Source organism: Danio rerio, chromosome 1 (genome assembly GCF_049306965.1).
Source record: "Danio rerio strain Tuebingen ecotype United States chromosome 1, GRCz12tu, whole genome shotgun sequence".
Lineage (NCBI taxonomy): Eukaryota > Metazoa > Chordata > Actinopteri > Cypriniformes > Danionidae > Danio > Danio rerio.
The window spans coordinates 19,299,898-19,315,634 of NC_133176.1; the positions used below are offsets into that span (position 1 = coordinate 19,299,898).

At 37.7% G+C, this 15,737-nt stretch overlaps 1 protein-coding gene across 50 annotated transcripts in view; it reads right to left on the minus strand.

Annotated features, from left to right (window-relative positions):
• sorbs2a (sorbin and SH3 domain containing 2a) overlaps positions 1 to 15,737 on the minus strand; it is a 140,342-nt gene that overhangs the window by 14,888 nt on the left and 109,717 nt on the right. For 17 of the 50 annotated variants that reach the window (XM_073949937.1, XM_073949918.1, XM_073949878.1 and 14 more), the window contains 8 exons: positions 13,939 to 13,995; positions 9,873 to 9,919; positions 6,702 to 6,877; positions 3,735 to 3,796; positions 3,360 to 3,406; positions 1,072 to 1,186; positions 843 to 971; positions 587 to 757 (listed from right to left, as the gene is read on the minus strand). In XM_073949937.1, the coding sequence (XP_073806038.1) occupies positions 587 to 757; positions 843 to 971; positions 1,072 to 1,186; positions 3,360 to 3,406; positions 3,735 to 3,796; positions 6,702 to 6,877; positions 9,873 to 9,919; positions 13,939 to 13,995 (804 nt within the window). Of the gene's footprint in view, positions 1 to 586; positions 758 to 842; positions 972 to 1,071; positions 1,187 to 3,359; positions 3,458 to 3,734; positions 3,797 to 4,575; positions 6,244 to 6,701; positions 6,878 to 9,872; positions 9,920 to 13,938; positions 13,996 to 15,737 lie in introns of all 50 variants that reach the window. The other 33 variants (XM_073949859.1, XM_073949830.1, XM_073949946.1 and 30 more) reach the window with 7 other exon arrangements.

A 15,737-nucleotide genomic window follows, 5' to 3' on the forward strand; every position in this document is an offset into this window, starting at 1 on the left:
AACTATAGTCTCAATACAATTTCATCAGGAACAACTTGATAGAAGTTTCCAATTAATAACATAAGAATGTGCAATGTTGTTTTTACAAACAGGTTGCACAATGCATTTAATCTGTCGCAATGGCGCAATATGTACAAATATGCTAATAAACTAACAGTGTGAGTGTAAAATGACTACCAGATATACCAGCCTGATCTCAAGAGAAAACGTAAGTATTTTGCGTTTTGCCAGTTTAGTGGCTAATTCGTACGATTTCAGTCGTACGAAATGGTACGATTTTAAAAAGGAGGTGTGGCACCTAACCCCACCCCTAACCCCAACCGTCATTAGGGGATAAGCAAATCGTACTAAATTGTACAAATTAGATCGTACCAATTCATACGAATTAGCCAATAAATGAAAACGTTACGAATTGCCGTGAGATTGTGTTGGATATATGTGTTAACTCTTAGTAAAATTAGGAGCCATTTGAAGTTTAAGAAAGATAACAGGAATTAATTTACCCAGGGTTTAGCATGACACTTTTTCAAGTGTGAAAAGCCTTTTTTAGGGGTGTGATGGTCCAATAATGGTGCTAAAGGCTTACCTTCTGTGCTCTATATGTGTGCGTGTCTCCTTGGTGACTGGGGCTCTTAGAAGGTGAGCCCTTGATCACATCGACATAGGACACAGGGAAAATGCCCTGCTTATTTGAGCCAGGAATCTTTCCTTCATACCAATTCTGATCCACCTTCCTTAGGAGGATCACCCGTTCCCCCTACAAAAGCAACAACAAGCATGCATGCATTAAACTTTATGATTCAGGGTGAGCTGAGCAAGTATATGTGTTTTAGTACATTTACCTTTCTGAGAGAAAGCTCCACATTAGTGTCAGCATTGAAGTTGTATCGCGCGATGGCCTCTCCCATCTCTCGAACCTGAGCTGGAGGAGGAGGCCTGACAGGCTGTCTCCGCTCTGGAGACGCCACCTTCTGAAAGAGAGAAATAAGGAGGGATAGAGCAAGAGAGAATGTGATTAAGTGTGCTGGGGCAGGAGTTTAGATGATTTATTTAGGTTATTTAATCACTGACCTCGACATAAGAGATGGGGAAAATCCCAATCCGCCCTCTGTGTTCACCTTCATACCAGTTACTGTCAATCTGTCTGATGATGTTGACAGCATCACCCTTTTTAAAGGAAATTTCCCTGCAAACAGACGTGCAAACATGTTTGTGTCTATAAACATACATTATACAGTGTTGGGTTAAGTTTCTTTCAAAAGTAATATACTAAAAACGTAAGTCACTTTTAAAAAGGTAACTAAATGTGTTAATTACTTTTTAGGGAATTAATGTGGAAGGATGTGTTATGGTGTCTTGTGTTTTTATTGAGATTTTTAGGCTTATTAATGTACTATATTACATATAAAAGTAACTTTGCCCAACAATAATAGACCATAGGTCACGGATTTATTAAAAAACAATTCACATCTGATGTGGTGATGCAGCATTGGCATTAAGCAGAGTAGCTGGCACACCTCAGCTGCGTAATTTGTTTAATATTCAATGAGACAGAGTGATATATGTTGTGATTATCAAACCTAAAGACAATGTTCAAATGTTTTATTTCAACACACTTGTCAGGTTTGTCATTTTTAAACTGCTCCCTAGTGTATGATTAGCTTCTTTTGCATCTCATCCTGCATCTCAATAACTGTAAAGAACTCTAATGTGGTCAAGATTTGTCTGCAACAACTTGAGCTATCTGTTTTCCTGAAAATAATTGCAGACTTTACAATGTTCATCAGTCCAGGAGAATAAATAAAGAATAAATCTCATTTCCCCCCCAAGAGTTTCTTTTTAGTCACTGGGAACATTTGTTATTCCCAAGCTACAACAATGTGTGTGACCACTATTGTTATACCATTTCAAGTGCAATTCATAGACCTTGAAATTCTTTAATAGGTAAAGATTTTCAAGCAAACTGATACTTCATCATGCAATGATTGACAGCGATGTCATCACGACCAACCTGATTTCACAAAGTAGGACATGTTCCTGGATTAACATCTATGCTGATCCTAGAACAATATTCCAATCAGCCAATCAGAATTAGGAGATGTGTTTACCATTTATGGCTTACGGTTTGGTTTATACCAGTGTTGATTTCGTTGACAAAAAAGTTTCTGCATAATTTTTATGACAAATAAGAGTCTACCTACAAAAACTAGATGAAACTAAATAAATAATTGATGTATGCTATAGTCTTTTCTAATTCTTCTATGTGAGCTAACAGAACCATGGGACTAAAAGCACATTTTAAAAGATAACGCATTATCATTTGCCAGTCATTACTCATTACTCAAGTCATTACTCTACTTATTTACTCAGTGCTATACAGCTGAGTACCATGTACTGTAACAGCAACTACAACAGTACAGCTTGCTATAAACTGACAATGCAAAGTGGACTTAAATCTATTTTAAGCCCTTTCAAAAATGTAATGGCATGAAACTGTTTAACAGACTGGTCAAAAAGACTACTAGTTTACCACGTACAAATAAAGAGTTTGCTAAATAATTGCAAATTCCTGCATTTTCAGTAGTCTACTGTTCTTGCAGACACATCATTTTACATATCACCTATGATACAATTAAACAATACATATCTAATAATTGGCCTTCAATGGAAAAGCTATATTACATATTTTAATGAGACTAACGAGACTCTAATTGTAAGTTAGACTATTTTGTATAAATAAATGTCTACAATATTTTAATTAAATTACACTTAAATTAAGCCAAATATAAATAATCTCGAGTACATTTAGTTGACTAAAATTTTATGAAATTTAGTCGACTAAAACTAAAATGATTAAGAAGACAAATAAATTACAAACTAAAATGGAATTTTTGTCAAAAATCTAAAACTAAAAGTAAATCAAAATTTGCTGTCAAAACTAACACTGGTTTCACACATCTACATGACTGTTATCCAACAGTTATTCCCCTCTGATTTTGGGAATAATTTACAGTTATGGTTGGATTTAGGGGTAGGGAATAGGTATGGATTGCATTTTTGAGCAAAAATTGTTCCAGGATCAACATAGATGTTAATCCAGGGTTGCATTGTACTTGGCAAAATCAGGACGTGCATGTGAGCAATGGTGATACAGACACCAATTTGGCTTAAGCGAGTTAGTATGCAAAATAGCAAAAACTGCAACATCAAAAATGCATATATAAAAAAGGAAAATGGCATGAAAACATTCAAATGAAATGCACCTTCACAAAAAATAAAAAATAAACTGATGAAGCTGAAAATGCTGTGATGTTATTGGCATGCACCAGTGAGCTTCTTTCACATTTCTGTATACTCACTTGGCAGACTGAGCTTTAAAATCATAAATTGCTCTGGCAGACTGTTTCTGATGGAGGAGAGAAGACAATATAAGATAGGTCATCTGCTTAGAAGAGACCTGCGAGGCAAGCAAAAAGACCATAAGCTATCCAACATATGCACACCTAAGCCCTATATTTTGTGACCGTAACCAAAATGAAGGTCACAGGATTGTAGGATTTCTGGCGTAGCACAATTAGGATTCAGGCTTTAAGATGATAAGCTCTGACTGGTTTCTACTGCCTTGTTTTTACTGTATAATCAATGATGTATTCCCTGTAGATTTCAAAACATGGTTCTAATTAACTGAAAACTAATTAATGTGAAAATAGATATGAGAACGGCTACATTTCTACCTCTCTTTCTGGTGTGAGTCTTCTGCTTTGTGGAGTAATTCGTCCTGTATCAGAGCCCTGATCTGTGGAAACAGATAGAAAAGGTCAGCATAAAAGAAAAACACTGTAACATTATTCATGGTGGCAGCATTCCAATGTCAAAAGGAATATGAGTTGAATTAAAAACGTACAAACATTTATTTTACGTTTTGGGTCAAGTAAAACATAAGGGATGATCTGGATATAACTGCACAACATACATTAAAATTGGCATGCCCAAAAATCACAGAACACTGTAAAAATTAAGGCTTAAAAAGGAAGCAAAATATAACATTATGAAATGATTTGAGATGGTAACAAAATCAAAACAGAAAATAAAGTTTATTAAAACACATCATGCATATACCAGACATCAATTGTACCATGAAATGCTAATACTTCTTTTTTCCAATTTTGTCAATGCAAATAAAATGCATGAAATAAAATAATGACATGGGCATAAAGAAAGACACCCATTTTATTTTATATTAAATATAACTTAAAGCTAATGAACCCTAAAATATACTAACACTAGAAAACCTCCAGTATAAAACCTCAATTTTACCAGTCAATAGTTTCTAGAATGAGAATTTACCTTCAGGAAACCAACAACTGTCCACATTTAATTGATCTAAAAATACTATATAAACATATACATGTTAAAACATGCTAGCATATTCAACTTGGATTCCATGCCATGTGGAAAAGAAGAAGTGTAAGCATTTGCAAGTCTCTGGTTGGGAACATCTGAGGATAATGACATGAGGATTCTGCAACGATGATACAGAAGGATGACAGCTTTAGAGATCTACTGTGGATGCACCTGAGTAGCAGTGCACATTAGCATTAGTACTATGCTGGTTGTTGTTGGAGGTGTCTGCAAGGTGGTGTTGCTGCTGGTAGGAGGCACATTGGTGGGCTCCATGATAAGGCTGGTGGACATGGGACGAGGAGGGGGAGCCGGACCCTCTCTGAACCCTCAACGAGGAGCTACGCTTGGGCACATCAGGCAGCAGCTCTTCCAACAACCGGCGCAATATGCTATCATCTGGCATCCTTGCTGGTTCTTGTCCCTTTTCCGCCCTTATGTGGTCATAAATGTCCTGTAAAGCGGCATCTAAAGCCTCATAAATTGCAGTTTTAGATTTTGGGCGCCCACTTCTGCAGTGCCGCCGCTGAGTTGGTGGGGAGCCTCGTTTCCGACGGAAAGGCACAGGGCTGACCAGGAAGGCCAGTTTGGAAAGGCCTGACTCACTGGGTGATTGTTGGGCAAGCGGAGAACTAATTGCAGGATGGGACTCCTGTCGAGCCCTTTCTTGTTGCCGCTCATGTTTTAGCATTGTAGTGAAACGTGTATAGGATGCCGGACAGCGGCCCTTGCAGGAGCTGATAAGGTGGCGGTGTTGGTAACCTTGACTTTGACCTACACTCTGGTGATGGTGGCGGTGATAGTGGTGATGGTGTCCATGATGGTGATGTTGCCCAGAACCATAGAAGCTTTCTGATGAGGTGAGCGAGCAGTGATCCAGGTCGCTCTCACTACACAATGACGATCCTTCAATGTGGATGTCGCTTATTTCAGAGGCACATGCGTCCTGTTCACTGTCCGAATAGTCTTGATGTTGCCTTTGGTTCTTCCCATGAATTGGCACCAAGCTGTCGGCTCCCAACCTTGGCTGACCCTCAGGAGGACTTCTAGCATTTTCTGGAGGATCCTCCTCTTCCAAAAGAGATTCAACAGAAAAGCGTCGCTTGGGGCAGCTGCTGGCCCTTGAGGAGCCGGGTGTGGTGGTGCCCGAAGGGGCATTTTCATCGCCAAGATCTGGCATAGACTTTGATTTTTGGATAAGCTGTTCATATGCAGATATACGGTTTGGAACCATTTGCCGTGGCACCTCATGACCTAAAGGTGCCCACCCATGAATGCTATGCCTTTGTTGCTGCTGTAGTCTTTCCAATTCGAGGATTCGTGCACGTACAGACCGAATCACCTCAGAGGGCAATAACTGTTCACGATCAATGTGGTGCATCTTCTTGTAGAGCTGAAGGAAACCTGGAGCATCATGTGGCAACTTACGCCGGTGATGACGGCGGCCCCTGGGAGATGAGGTAAGACTTTTTACTTGAGGTTTTTGAGCTTCTTCATCAATAAGTGAACCCGCACTTTCCGAACGAGTGTTAGAAACAGGATTGGCCTCTCTCCCATTATTATTGGTGGTAGCACCGTGTCCATCAGACAGCAAATCATCACAGCTGCGCGATTTGAGCCGTGGTGACGTAGGGGTCATGGCAGAATCATCATCAGCGCTGCTCCAGTTCTCTGTATTTTCATGCCTGCCTGTCTGCCAACCGTTCTTGAAGCAGATGGAGCGCTTGGAGCTAGGCCAAGTTGGTGTGGAGATGGTGAGGGAGTCTGTGGAGATACGAGAGGAAGGGCGCTCCATACCTGGGGAGCTCATACAGGAGGAGAGTGACTCACTAAAGTCTCCAGCTGTGAATTCAAATAACATCCAACGCAGCATGACAAAGAGGAGACAGGAAGCTGTTTAGTGAGATTAGCTGACAGAAAATAAAGCAGCAAGAGAGAAGCAAGAATAAGTGAGAAAGTGTCAGCGTCTTTATACAAGAAAGAGGAGAGCATGCAGTCTCACATAAGTATGTTCTACAGACACTTCAATTTCTTATACTAGGTCCTGCTAAGCACAAACCTGATCTCGTAATAAATCAAGAGAAATGAATCTTTGTGTTTTCTGACAGAACAGAACTAAGCATTTGTTTTTACTGTAAATACAGCAATGGTAAAAGAAATCAATCAACTAGTTTTTTGGCAGATAAATAGCGGTGCACTGATTTAATATTTAATATGGCACTGCAATGTCTTCAGCAATATTTAACCATTGTAACACCTGCTGTTAGCATGTGTGGCTGTGTTAGTGTGATTTAATGTACCTTTGGCTCTTGATGGTGAAGAGGGGGAAGAGCGTATGGTGGGCTTCTTCAGCGTCTGTGCTTTACTGGAGTCCAGTGTGCGAGAAAATACTTGACTGGCATTCTGTTCACTTCCTGTGTTGGCTTGAGTGACAGATGGCTCAGACTTTCGTCTTTTTCTGTAGTCACTTGCAGAGCTAAAATTCCCAGATCAAAATGCATTAAAATAACAAATGCGAAACTCATTTTACTGCAAACTAAATGTATTTTTTTTTATATGCAAACAGGATTATGTAAGAAATACTGAAGCCACAAGGGGAAGTGAGGTAGCCGTATTATTTTTTTTAGAATTCAATAGACCAGTGTCAATTATTTAATTTATACTACAATTACCACACCTAAAAACTCTGTTCAGATCTTGTATTTTAACAGATTTGTCAATTTGTCCTCAAATTGCTTCTATGTATGGGACTAGTTTGTTATGCATCTTATCCAAAGCCTTTTTCGATTATATATAAATTTTGACTGGTGTAGGCTGTTGACTGTAAATGATCTGGCATAGTGAAATGGAGATTCAGGGTGGTTTCACACTTGGTCTGAATGCCTGATCGGAACCCAAGTTAAATTGTCCCCACTTTGGCTGGTTTTCTTTTTTCCTTCTGAACCGAGACAGTCCTTGCTGAGGCCCGCAGCTTGATGACGTAGTTGACCAGGTCTACTACGTAGTTGACAATTGCCTACACCTCCTCCTACCCTAAACCCAACTTAGCCACTTCCCTCCTTCTAAAACACATAATTAGACTCATTTTAGACCTGAATACAGACTTGTGATAAACGTACAGACTGCAGACCTGTAAGAGACTCCAGTAGGCTCTTACAGACTCGTGGACTTCTTGGAGACGCTACAGTATATGACTGCAGATTAACCAACAAATCTCAATAAAGGAATTCTGCTAGTTTTGAGTCTCCTGGACTGGGTTCTCTTTTTCATTTTTATTCTTCCAACAATGGATGCTACCTTATTGGGCAGTACAAGGTCCGCTACATCACCTACACCTCCCTTTACCCTAAACTCAACCGTCACAGTATAATGGGCGTTACTTTAGAGGGCGGTACAAGCATAGCCTGTTCACACTATAAACGAACTAAGTGGCTGCTTAGGGCCCTACTGCCACTAAGGGGTCCCCCACAACCCACTAGTGGTGCGAGCCATCATGTGATCAACAGGAAGCTCACAGCATTTCATTTCTCAGAAGCGTTCTGTGTTCTCGCGGTTCGAGTATGTTCTTCCAAGGTATCCTGCAAGGCCGACCGGTCAACACAAGAACGTGAATCCGTACACAGACACAGCCACCATGACATTTGCTTGATTGAGTATAAGGTCCGCTACATAGTTGACGATCACCTACATCTACACCTCCCCTTACCCTAAACCCAACCGTCACAGTATAATGGACGCTACCTTAATGGGCGGTACAAGGTTTTCTACGTAGTTGATGATGGCCTACACCTACCCTACCCTAAACCCAACTGTCACAGTAGCATGGGCTTTACAAGTTGATGATGGCCTACACCTCCTTCTACCCTAAACCCAACCATCACAGTAGCATAGGCGTTACCTTAGTGGGCGGTACAAGGTCCCCTATGTAGTTGACGAACACCTACATCAAGCTGCGCGTTGCAGCGAGAACATCTAGTCTGAGTCCTGGTACGCTTGCGTCATCAAAGTGCTGTTTTGTGTACAGCTGTTGCTAGGTGACAGCCACAAAAGCAAAGCGTCAAAATGGAGACGTCCGCATATCACGGTTATTCTGCTTTTATTGAATCTTTTGCTTTTGTTACCAAACCCCAGATATAGAAAGCCACTTGCATCTATCTGCTGCAAAAAAATAAATTAAAAATAAATAAATAAATAAAAATAAACGTTTAGAACATTGCATGATGTCTGCAAAATCATTTTTGGTGGAGACAAGCAGACATTATCATTGCACTAGGTCAGTCCCACTTGTTGCCAAGCTGTCACACACACACAAATGAACGTTATGAAAACTAAAGTTGTTATACAGCCGGTGGTTCACGTCCTTTATTTGGTACGATTGCATTCAAATCAGAAGTGAACCATACCAGAGTTTGCATGAACCGTACTCTAGACCTCCTCTTTCAGGTGGACTCGGGTACAGTTCATGAGTGCGCACCTGAGTTCAGAAGACAGCATTCACACTAGCTAAACATACAATACTTTGACATCAAACTAACCTGGGTGCGGACCAAAAGTGCTAGTGGGAAAGCACCCTTATACTACAGTTACCAAACTTAAAAACTCAGATTAGATGTTGTATTCTTCAGGTTTTCAAACTGCTTCTATGTGTAGGACTAGTTTCTTAGGCATCTCATCCAAAGCCTTTAATTAGTATTAATTAATTAGCCTAATTTAGAAATTTGACAGTTGCAAGCTGTGACCTAAAAATCATCTGGCATAGTGTATGGAGATTTAATGCAGTAGAATTACTTTAGCTAAAATAATCTCATATTTATTCTTATAATCTCAGAAATCTCATAGCCTATCTGTTAAATAATAATAATAATCTCATACCCTATTCATAAATCATCTCATATTATTACAATATTCAACAGAAAACCACACATTCACCAGTCCAGTAGTATTAAAAAAATCTAAATGATGTACTCTAGAATTTCACATTTTAAGGGATTGAAACTTCTCTGAATTTAAACTAAGCTTATCATTATGATATATTAAAAAAAGAAACGTCACCCAAAATGAAACAGCTAGTAAATAATATATTAATACATATAATGACAATAATATTCTGATTATAAAGCCTTCAACAAATTAAACACTGAGAAATTAGGATTGTCATATCTTGTACTCTACAGATGTCACATGAACAGCATGTGTCACTGATCTGAGCTCATGTATAGATGATCTGAGATCTAGAAGATGCATACGAAATGTTTAATAGTCAGACAGAGCATTATGGGACGCCAGATTCACAAATTATACACAAACATACACTAACTTATGGATAGTGACAGAGCTTTAAAAGCATTTCGATGCAAATAAATTGAGAATGCTCAGGATCTGCCATCCATTGGACAGCCAATGCAAATCTTTCAGAAATAATGAAAGAACCACAGAGAGAAAAGCATGATAATAACAAAACAAGTGCTTACCTTGAAGGCCCATCAGGTCGTTCAGAAGGCGAGATATAGAGAGATGACTGAAAGAGAGCAGACAACAAAAGAGAAGAGTGAGATCCATAGGAACAAAGAAGAGTAATGCATCCTGTCCTGCGCCACGCTCAAAACCTTCCCCCCGCATGCGCAAATAAAGCCATGACAGACGAGGGTTCCACATCTCTCTATCCCATCTTGAAGGACTGTGAATGAACTTTGACATTGTGTGGAAAAAAAAGGGCCGGACCCCGTGGTAACCAAAGCCAGACAAAAAGAAGCAAACAAAACAGTCTTAATTCCAGAAAGGCTGCACGTGGCACCAGGTCAAAAGAAGCCCCGTCTATTATGTTGTCCAAGATCGCCACGCCTCCTTTTCCCTTGACACGGCCTGGGGCGAACTACAAATCTGAGCACAATACAGCAGTCTCTGGTGTTCATTCTGGCTAATCTGAAAGACTTGGATTAGAGGAAAGAAAGGAAAGCAATTACTGACAGCACAGCATTTTTTTTAAACACACCATTGCTGATCCTATGTGTAGAAGACAGGAAGATATATTAAAAGCCAATCCACACAAGCTGGAAAAGTGCATTTAAGTACTTGGGAAGCTTATAACTCTTCTCAAGTAACATATTTGAATAGAAAAAAAATACTCAGAGCAAAAAAACAACAATAACAAAACAACTTTCTTTCATGTACATGAACTTGTTCATTCAACAAAGAACATTTTAAGAGAAAGTCTCCTAAAATGGCAATGAAATTAATAAGATAGTCCACCCAAAAGCTTGAAACTTTGTAATAATTTATTTAAATTTATGTCAGTCTAAACATGTATGAATTATTTATTTATTTACTTATTGACTGGTTGATTTATTGGTTGGAATAAGACAAACTGATAAATGTACAAAATGTTTTCAGTCCATACAGTGGTAATGAACACTGTAAAAAAGCTTGCTGCCTTCAATTTTTAAGTTGAATCAAATGAACTTTTTCAAGTCAGCTCAACTAACATCAATCAAACTAACTAAAATTATTAAGTTAAACTCAAATAAATTAGTTGAAACCTGCTAAATGTATTTAAAAAAATATTATTAGGAAAACATTTGTTGTCATGACTTTTTGTCGTTTCTTTAGTGATGGTTTGGCTACCAAAATCATCACTATTAGCAGTCTACAAAATGTAAGTCAGGGTTTTTATAGTTACTAACAGAAAAATCATCTACTTTACAGTTACTAAGGCCATATAGAATATATTATAGTTACAAAACTAACAATTATACTTATAGAACACTCAAAAATATATGTTTTTTACTCGTTCAAACTACTTATTTAAAATAAGCTGAATCAACAGAATTCTTATGATTTCACTGGGACAACAAAATGTTTTATGATCAATCCACATACATTTGTTAAAAGTGTTAAAGGGTCACGAAACACCAAAACACATTTTTTTGAGCTGTTGACAATCGTATATGTGTCCCACACTACTAAAAACACTATTAGGACACGTATATCTCACTAAAAAGTGAAAATTGGTTGTTTTTGCGTTTTTTTGAGCAAATTCACACTTCCGGTTAGAAAATAATTTTTGAAGCTGCGTCACGGCCATGAGATCTTAGTGTGAATCTTCGAGTGTGCTGCATTAATGCATGAGTAAGGCTTGGTTCAAACCAGAGCGCAGCTGGACTAACGTGTGGATCAGTGCATGCGACGCTCGACAACAATAACTTACGTGTCTAAGGTACATTGCTTACCCGAGAGCTTTTTTTTTCCATCTGCAAATGGTGAGATCCAGATTCGCTGCTCGTCTCCTCTTAATAAAGACGCGGTTCTAGTTGCTGTGGATTGTCCTGTCTCTACAGATTTGGTAAGTGAGCGACCAGTGCTCTGTGTTTATTCAGTCTGTACGTATCAAACTAACTATTACACAGAGTGTAAACATGTTAGCACCACAACCAAACAATTACCATCATGTAGGATTTTCACCGCATTTTGTGACTGGAATAACACACGCGGCTTACCTGCCGAGTTTTTTTTTTCTCTCATTGGCCATGCGGTATCAAACATTGCATGAAAAATACACGCTTCCAGCAATTCCTCGAATCAAATATCTCGTTTGTCGCAAGGGGCACAAATGAATCCCCTGAATGAAAGAGCCAAACTGCAGTTAAAGTCAACCATTTAATAATTTGGCAAATAATTTGATTACAGACGTCCTTGTAAACACAGTCACTTTCTCCCCTGTGTGTGTGTGTGTGTGTGTGGGTGTGTTTTGACTCTGAAACTCAGCGTGTGCTCTAATCGACACTACCACACCATCCCTCTTTTGCTCCTCCGACACTCCCCCCTAAACAGAGCTGGACACGCCCACTTTTCTGACTTTGTCCAAAGTAGAGGTGTGAAAACACCCTGCTGAAACAAGGGGGTTTCATGGCCCTTTAAGTTAACTTAATCAATTTGTGTTGGGAACACATGAATAAGTTGTGTGGAGCCCTGCATTTTTTACAGTGTAATTAAACACCCTTTTTTCTGTTGTTCCTTGAAATACTTAACTAAAAACCAATATTCAATTAAATTTAACAGTAGCTGTCAGAGGAGTGCTGACAGTGGGCAATATGACAGGCTGATGGCCGCCGATGTGCTGAAAGTTGTGAACTACTGAAAACATAATTTCAAAGGCATTATCCTTATAAATAAACTGCATAGTTGCATTCTAAACAACTACATTCTCACCCAAAAAATCCTCAAAATTACATCATGTTGTCCAACAGCTGCAATATTAGTCAAACTGTAGTGAGTTAGTCCCTCTATAGTCCTAGTGTGGGCGGAGTAATACACAAGAGTGAAGTGGCTGTATGCGTGCTGATATTGCTTTAATATCGCATGGCTATCAGCCAGTCAAATTTGAGAATCAGACAGAACTGTTGTATATATATTTGTGGTGTAACGGATCACAAATCTCACAGTTCGAATCACACTACGATTTTTGAGTCACAGATTAGAACCATATTTCGGTTCAGCAAAAAAGTAAGGAGAAAAATTTTATTTGCTTTCCATTTATACAAAGACATTACTGCAAAAACCATTGGTTTTAACAAACAAAACTTAGAACCTGTGATTTTAATAAAAATAAAAATTGAGTAAGAACCAATATGAAAAATTATCCTTGCTACTTTTGCTGATATTGCTAAATATAGAAATTTTAAAATCTTGTACAACATATATTTATTTTCAATTAATGATTCAACAATTTACACATTAAACTTCATGTTTCATTATAGGGGGATTAAATTGAAAACCTATTCAGTAACATTAGCTATTTTTGATGGTTGTTTGTACACAATGTAATTGCTACAACATTCACCAGCGTTAAGTTCAGCATCAAGGTTTGCAGCTTTACACACAATGCATTCATGCAGGCTAAACAAACAACATTTGAATGACGCAAAAGGTGATCTCTCCGCAATTATTATAAATGGAGGATTATTCTACAAGTTCAAAAAAGTTATTAATCCAAAGGTCACATGCGTTCTGAACTGTGGGTTGTTATCCGTACGGATCAGGGATCAACCAGGATCCGTTACACCCCTAATATATATGTATATTAAGTATATAGTAAAAACATCTACTTTGTAATTCTAATTGTAATACAAGTAAAAAATGGCAGATTTTTAATTTTTGGGTGAACTACTGCATTAAGAGTAAAAATTTCAAGAGCAGATGAAGTAAACCCGACTGCAAACAAAGCATAAACAAAATCTGATTTAAAAAAAAAAGCATTACCCACCTCAAAATACATATGTGAGTGTTCAGTACTTTTAATACAAAACATTTTTTATCTGACACTTAAGGAAAGCCTGAAATAAAGTGACTTTTAAATGAACTATTACATATTTTTTTCCATTAAAAGAGAGTTTAAGATGTATAAAATGTACATATGAATATTATATCTGTAAATAAAAATGCATCAGAAAGCAGTGCAAGGGAAAAAAAAAATATTGTAGAATGCTAAAAGAACCAGCAAAGAAAGAATGGATGGATGGATGGACAGGAAGACAGATTTACCTGTGCCACAGTATGTGTGGAGTAGTCAGGATTATAATCCAACCTCTTTTTAGGAGGCTGAACGTCCCGCCACCAGAACAAACGCACAGCACAGAGGTGAAGAGGTGAAGATGAGGTGGAGAAGCAGGTGCGTCATGGGAAAAAGACACATGTGGAGAGAGTGACAACGTTAGGCATGGAGAAACACAGAGAAGGATTAAGCAAAACCCACACACAGTGCACAAACAAACAAAGGGTGAGTGCTAGTGTGTGTGACAGACTACACAAGTGCTCACACATGCTTTACCTACCTTACACACATTGCCGATTGTGTGTACATCTAATACACACAATGATGGAACTACATCAAGGCTTCACCCAGATGCTGCTTGTTTACACATGATGGCAGCAAACTCAACCAGTAAACAAGGCGGGTGTGTGTTCTCTAGGAGCTGGAGGAACTGTGCATATACTGTAATGTCTCATTAATGAACATACAGTGGCCTCCAAAATATATGAACAGGCTTATTCAATTTATTGCATTTCATGAGGTCACAAGCTAAAGTCTATTTGAAGGAAATGCAGTTCTTTTGAGCTCTTTATTAGGCACAGAACCAAATAGCATATTAGAATGACCGGTTTCTACATTTTTTTGCAGGTTGTCTGGATTTTTGATGCACATCTGTGTTGTTTTTAATATGCTAATAGCAACTTTTTAATAACAACTTTTTCACTTATTTTTGGACTTACTTGTTTTAAGACTATTTTAAAAACAAATAAATAAAATTTAATTAATGATTTAAAAGGAAAACATCAATTCAATATGTTCTTTTAAATAAAAAATATAGGGGACAGACAAGACTTAGCAATACACCTAAAAGCTTTTAAAATACTGTACAACTCCCAACAGATCACCAAGTCTTTTAAATTAAAATAAGTAAAATAATCAATAAATATTTCAATTTACATTAAAATCAAAAAGTCTAAATTTATTAAACAAAGTAAATTTTGTTATTTGGATTAAAAAGGGAACAAATATTTATCATATTTGGTCAAACAGTAATGTGATTTTCATACACCACTGACATATATTTCTTCTTGTTTTTAGTGACTTAGTCTAATTTTGTTTATTTCCTCAGAAGAAAATACTTACAAGTTTTAATTTTGCTTTACAAGTAAATGTTTTTTTGTAACTGAAAACAAGCAAACAAACAAACAAACAAACAAACAAACAAAAAAACTAACTAACTAACTAACAAAACTTTGAATTTGAACACTTTCTGTTCTGTTATAAAAGACCCATTTAAAGATGCAGTATGTAAGTTTGACACCCAGTGCTTTAACTAGGGGTCCGTTCTTTGTACGTGGGTTACTCAGTTAGCTGGATTTGGATATTGACGATTTGACACGATCCAGGATCGTTTCGTTCTTCAAAGCTGATCCGAGAGTTGTTGTCATGGCAACAGTTCTGCTAGGTCAAACCTGATCGGGAGCAGGTTTAATTCATATAAACAGGATTAGATCGGCTTAGTTCAAGCAAAGATAATACAGAAAGTATTTACCGAATTCTGATATTTTCTTACAGTAGTAGTTATATACACTTGGGAAAATAATACATAATTTTTAAATATATATATATAAAGTTATAGTCATTAATAAAATAAAATAAAGTTATACATATTAATAAAACGTATGCAATCTGCACCCTCGAAATGAAAGTACAAAGACTGCCATCTGGTGCAAAGAGAAAACTTATTGAAATGAACTTTTTAGATCGCTTTAAAACAAATTGTGTATAATAGAAATGCACAATATGTGAT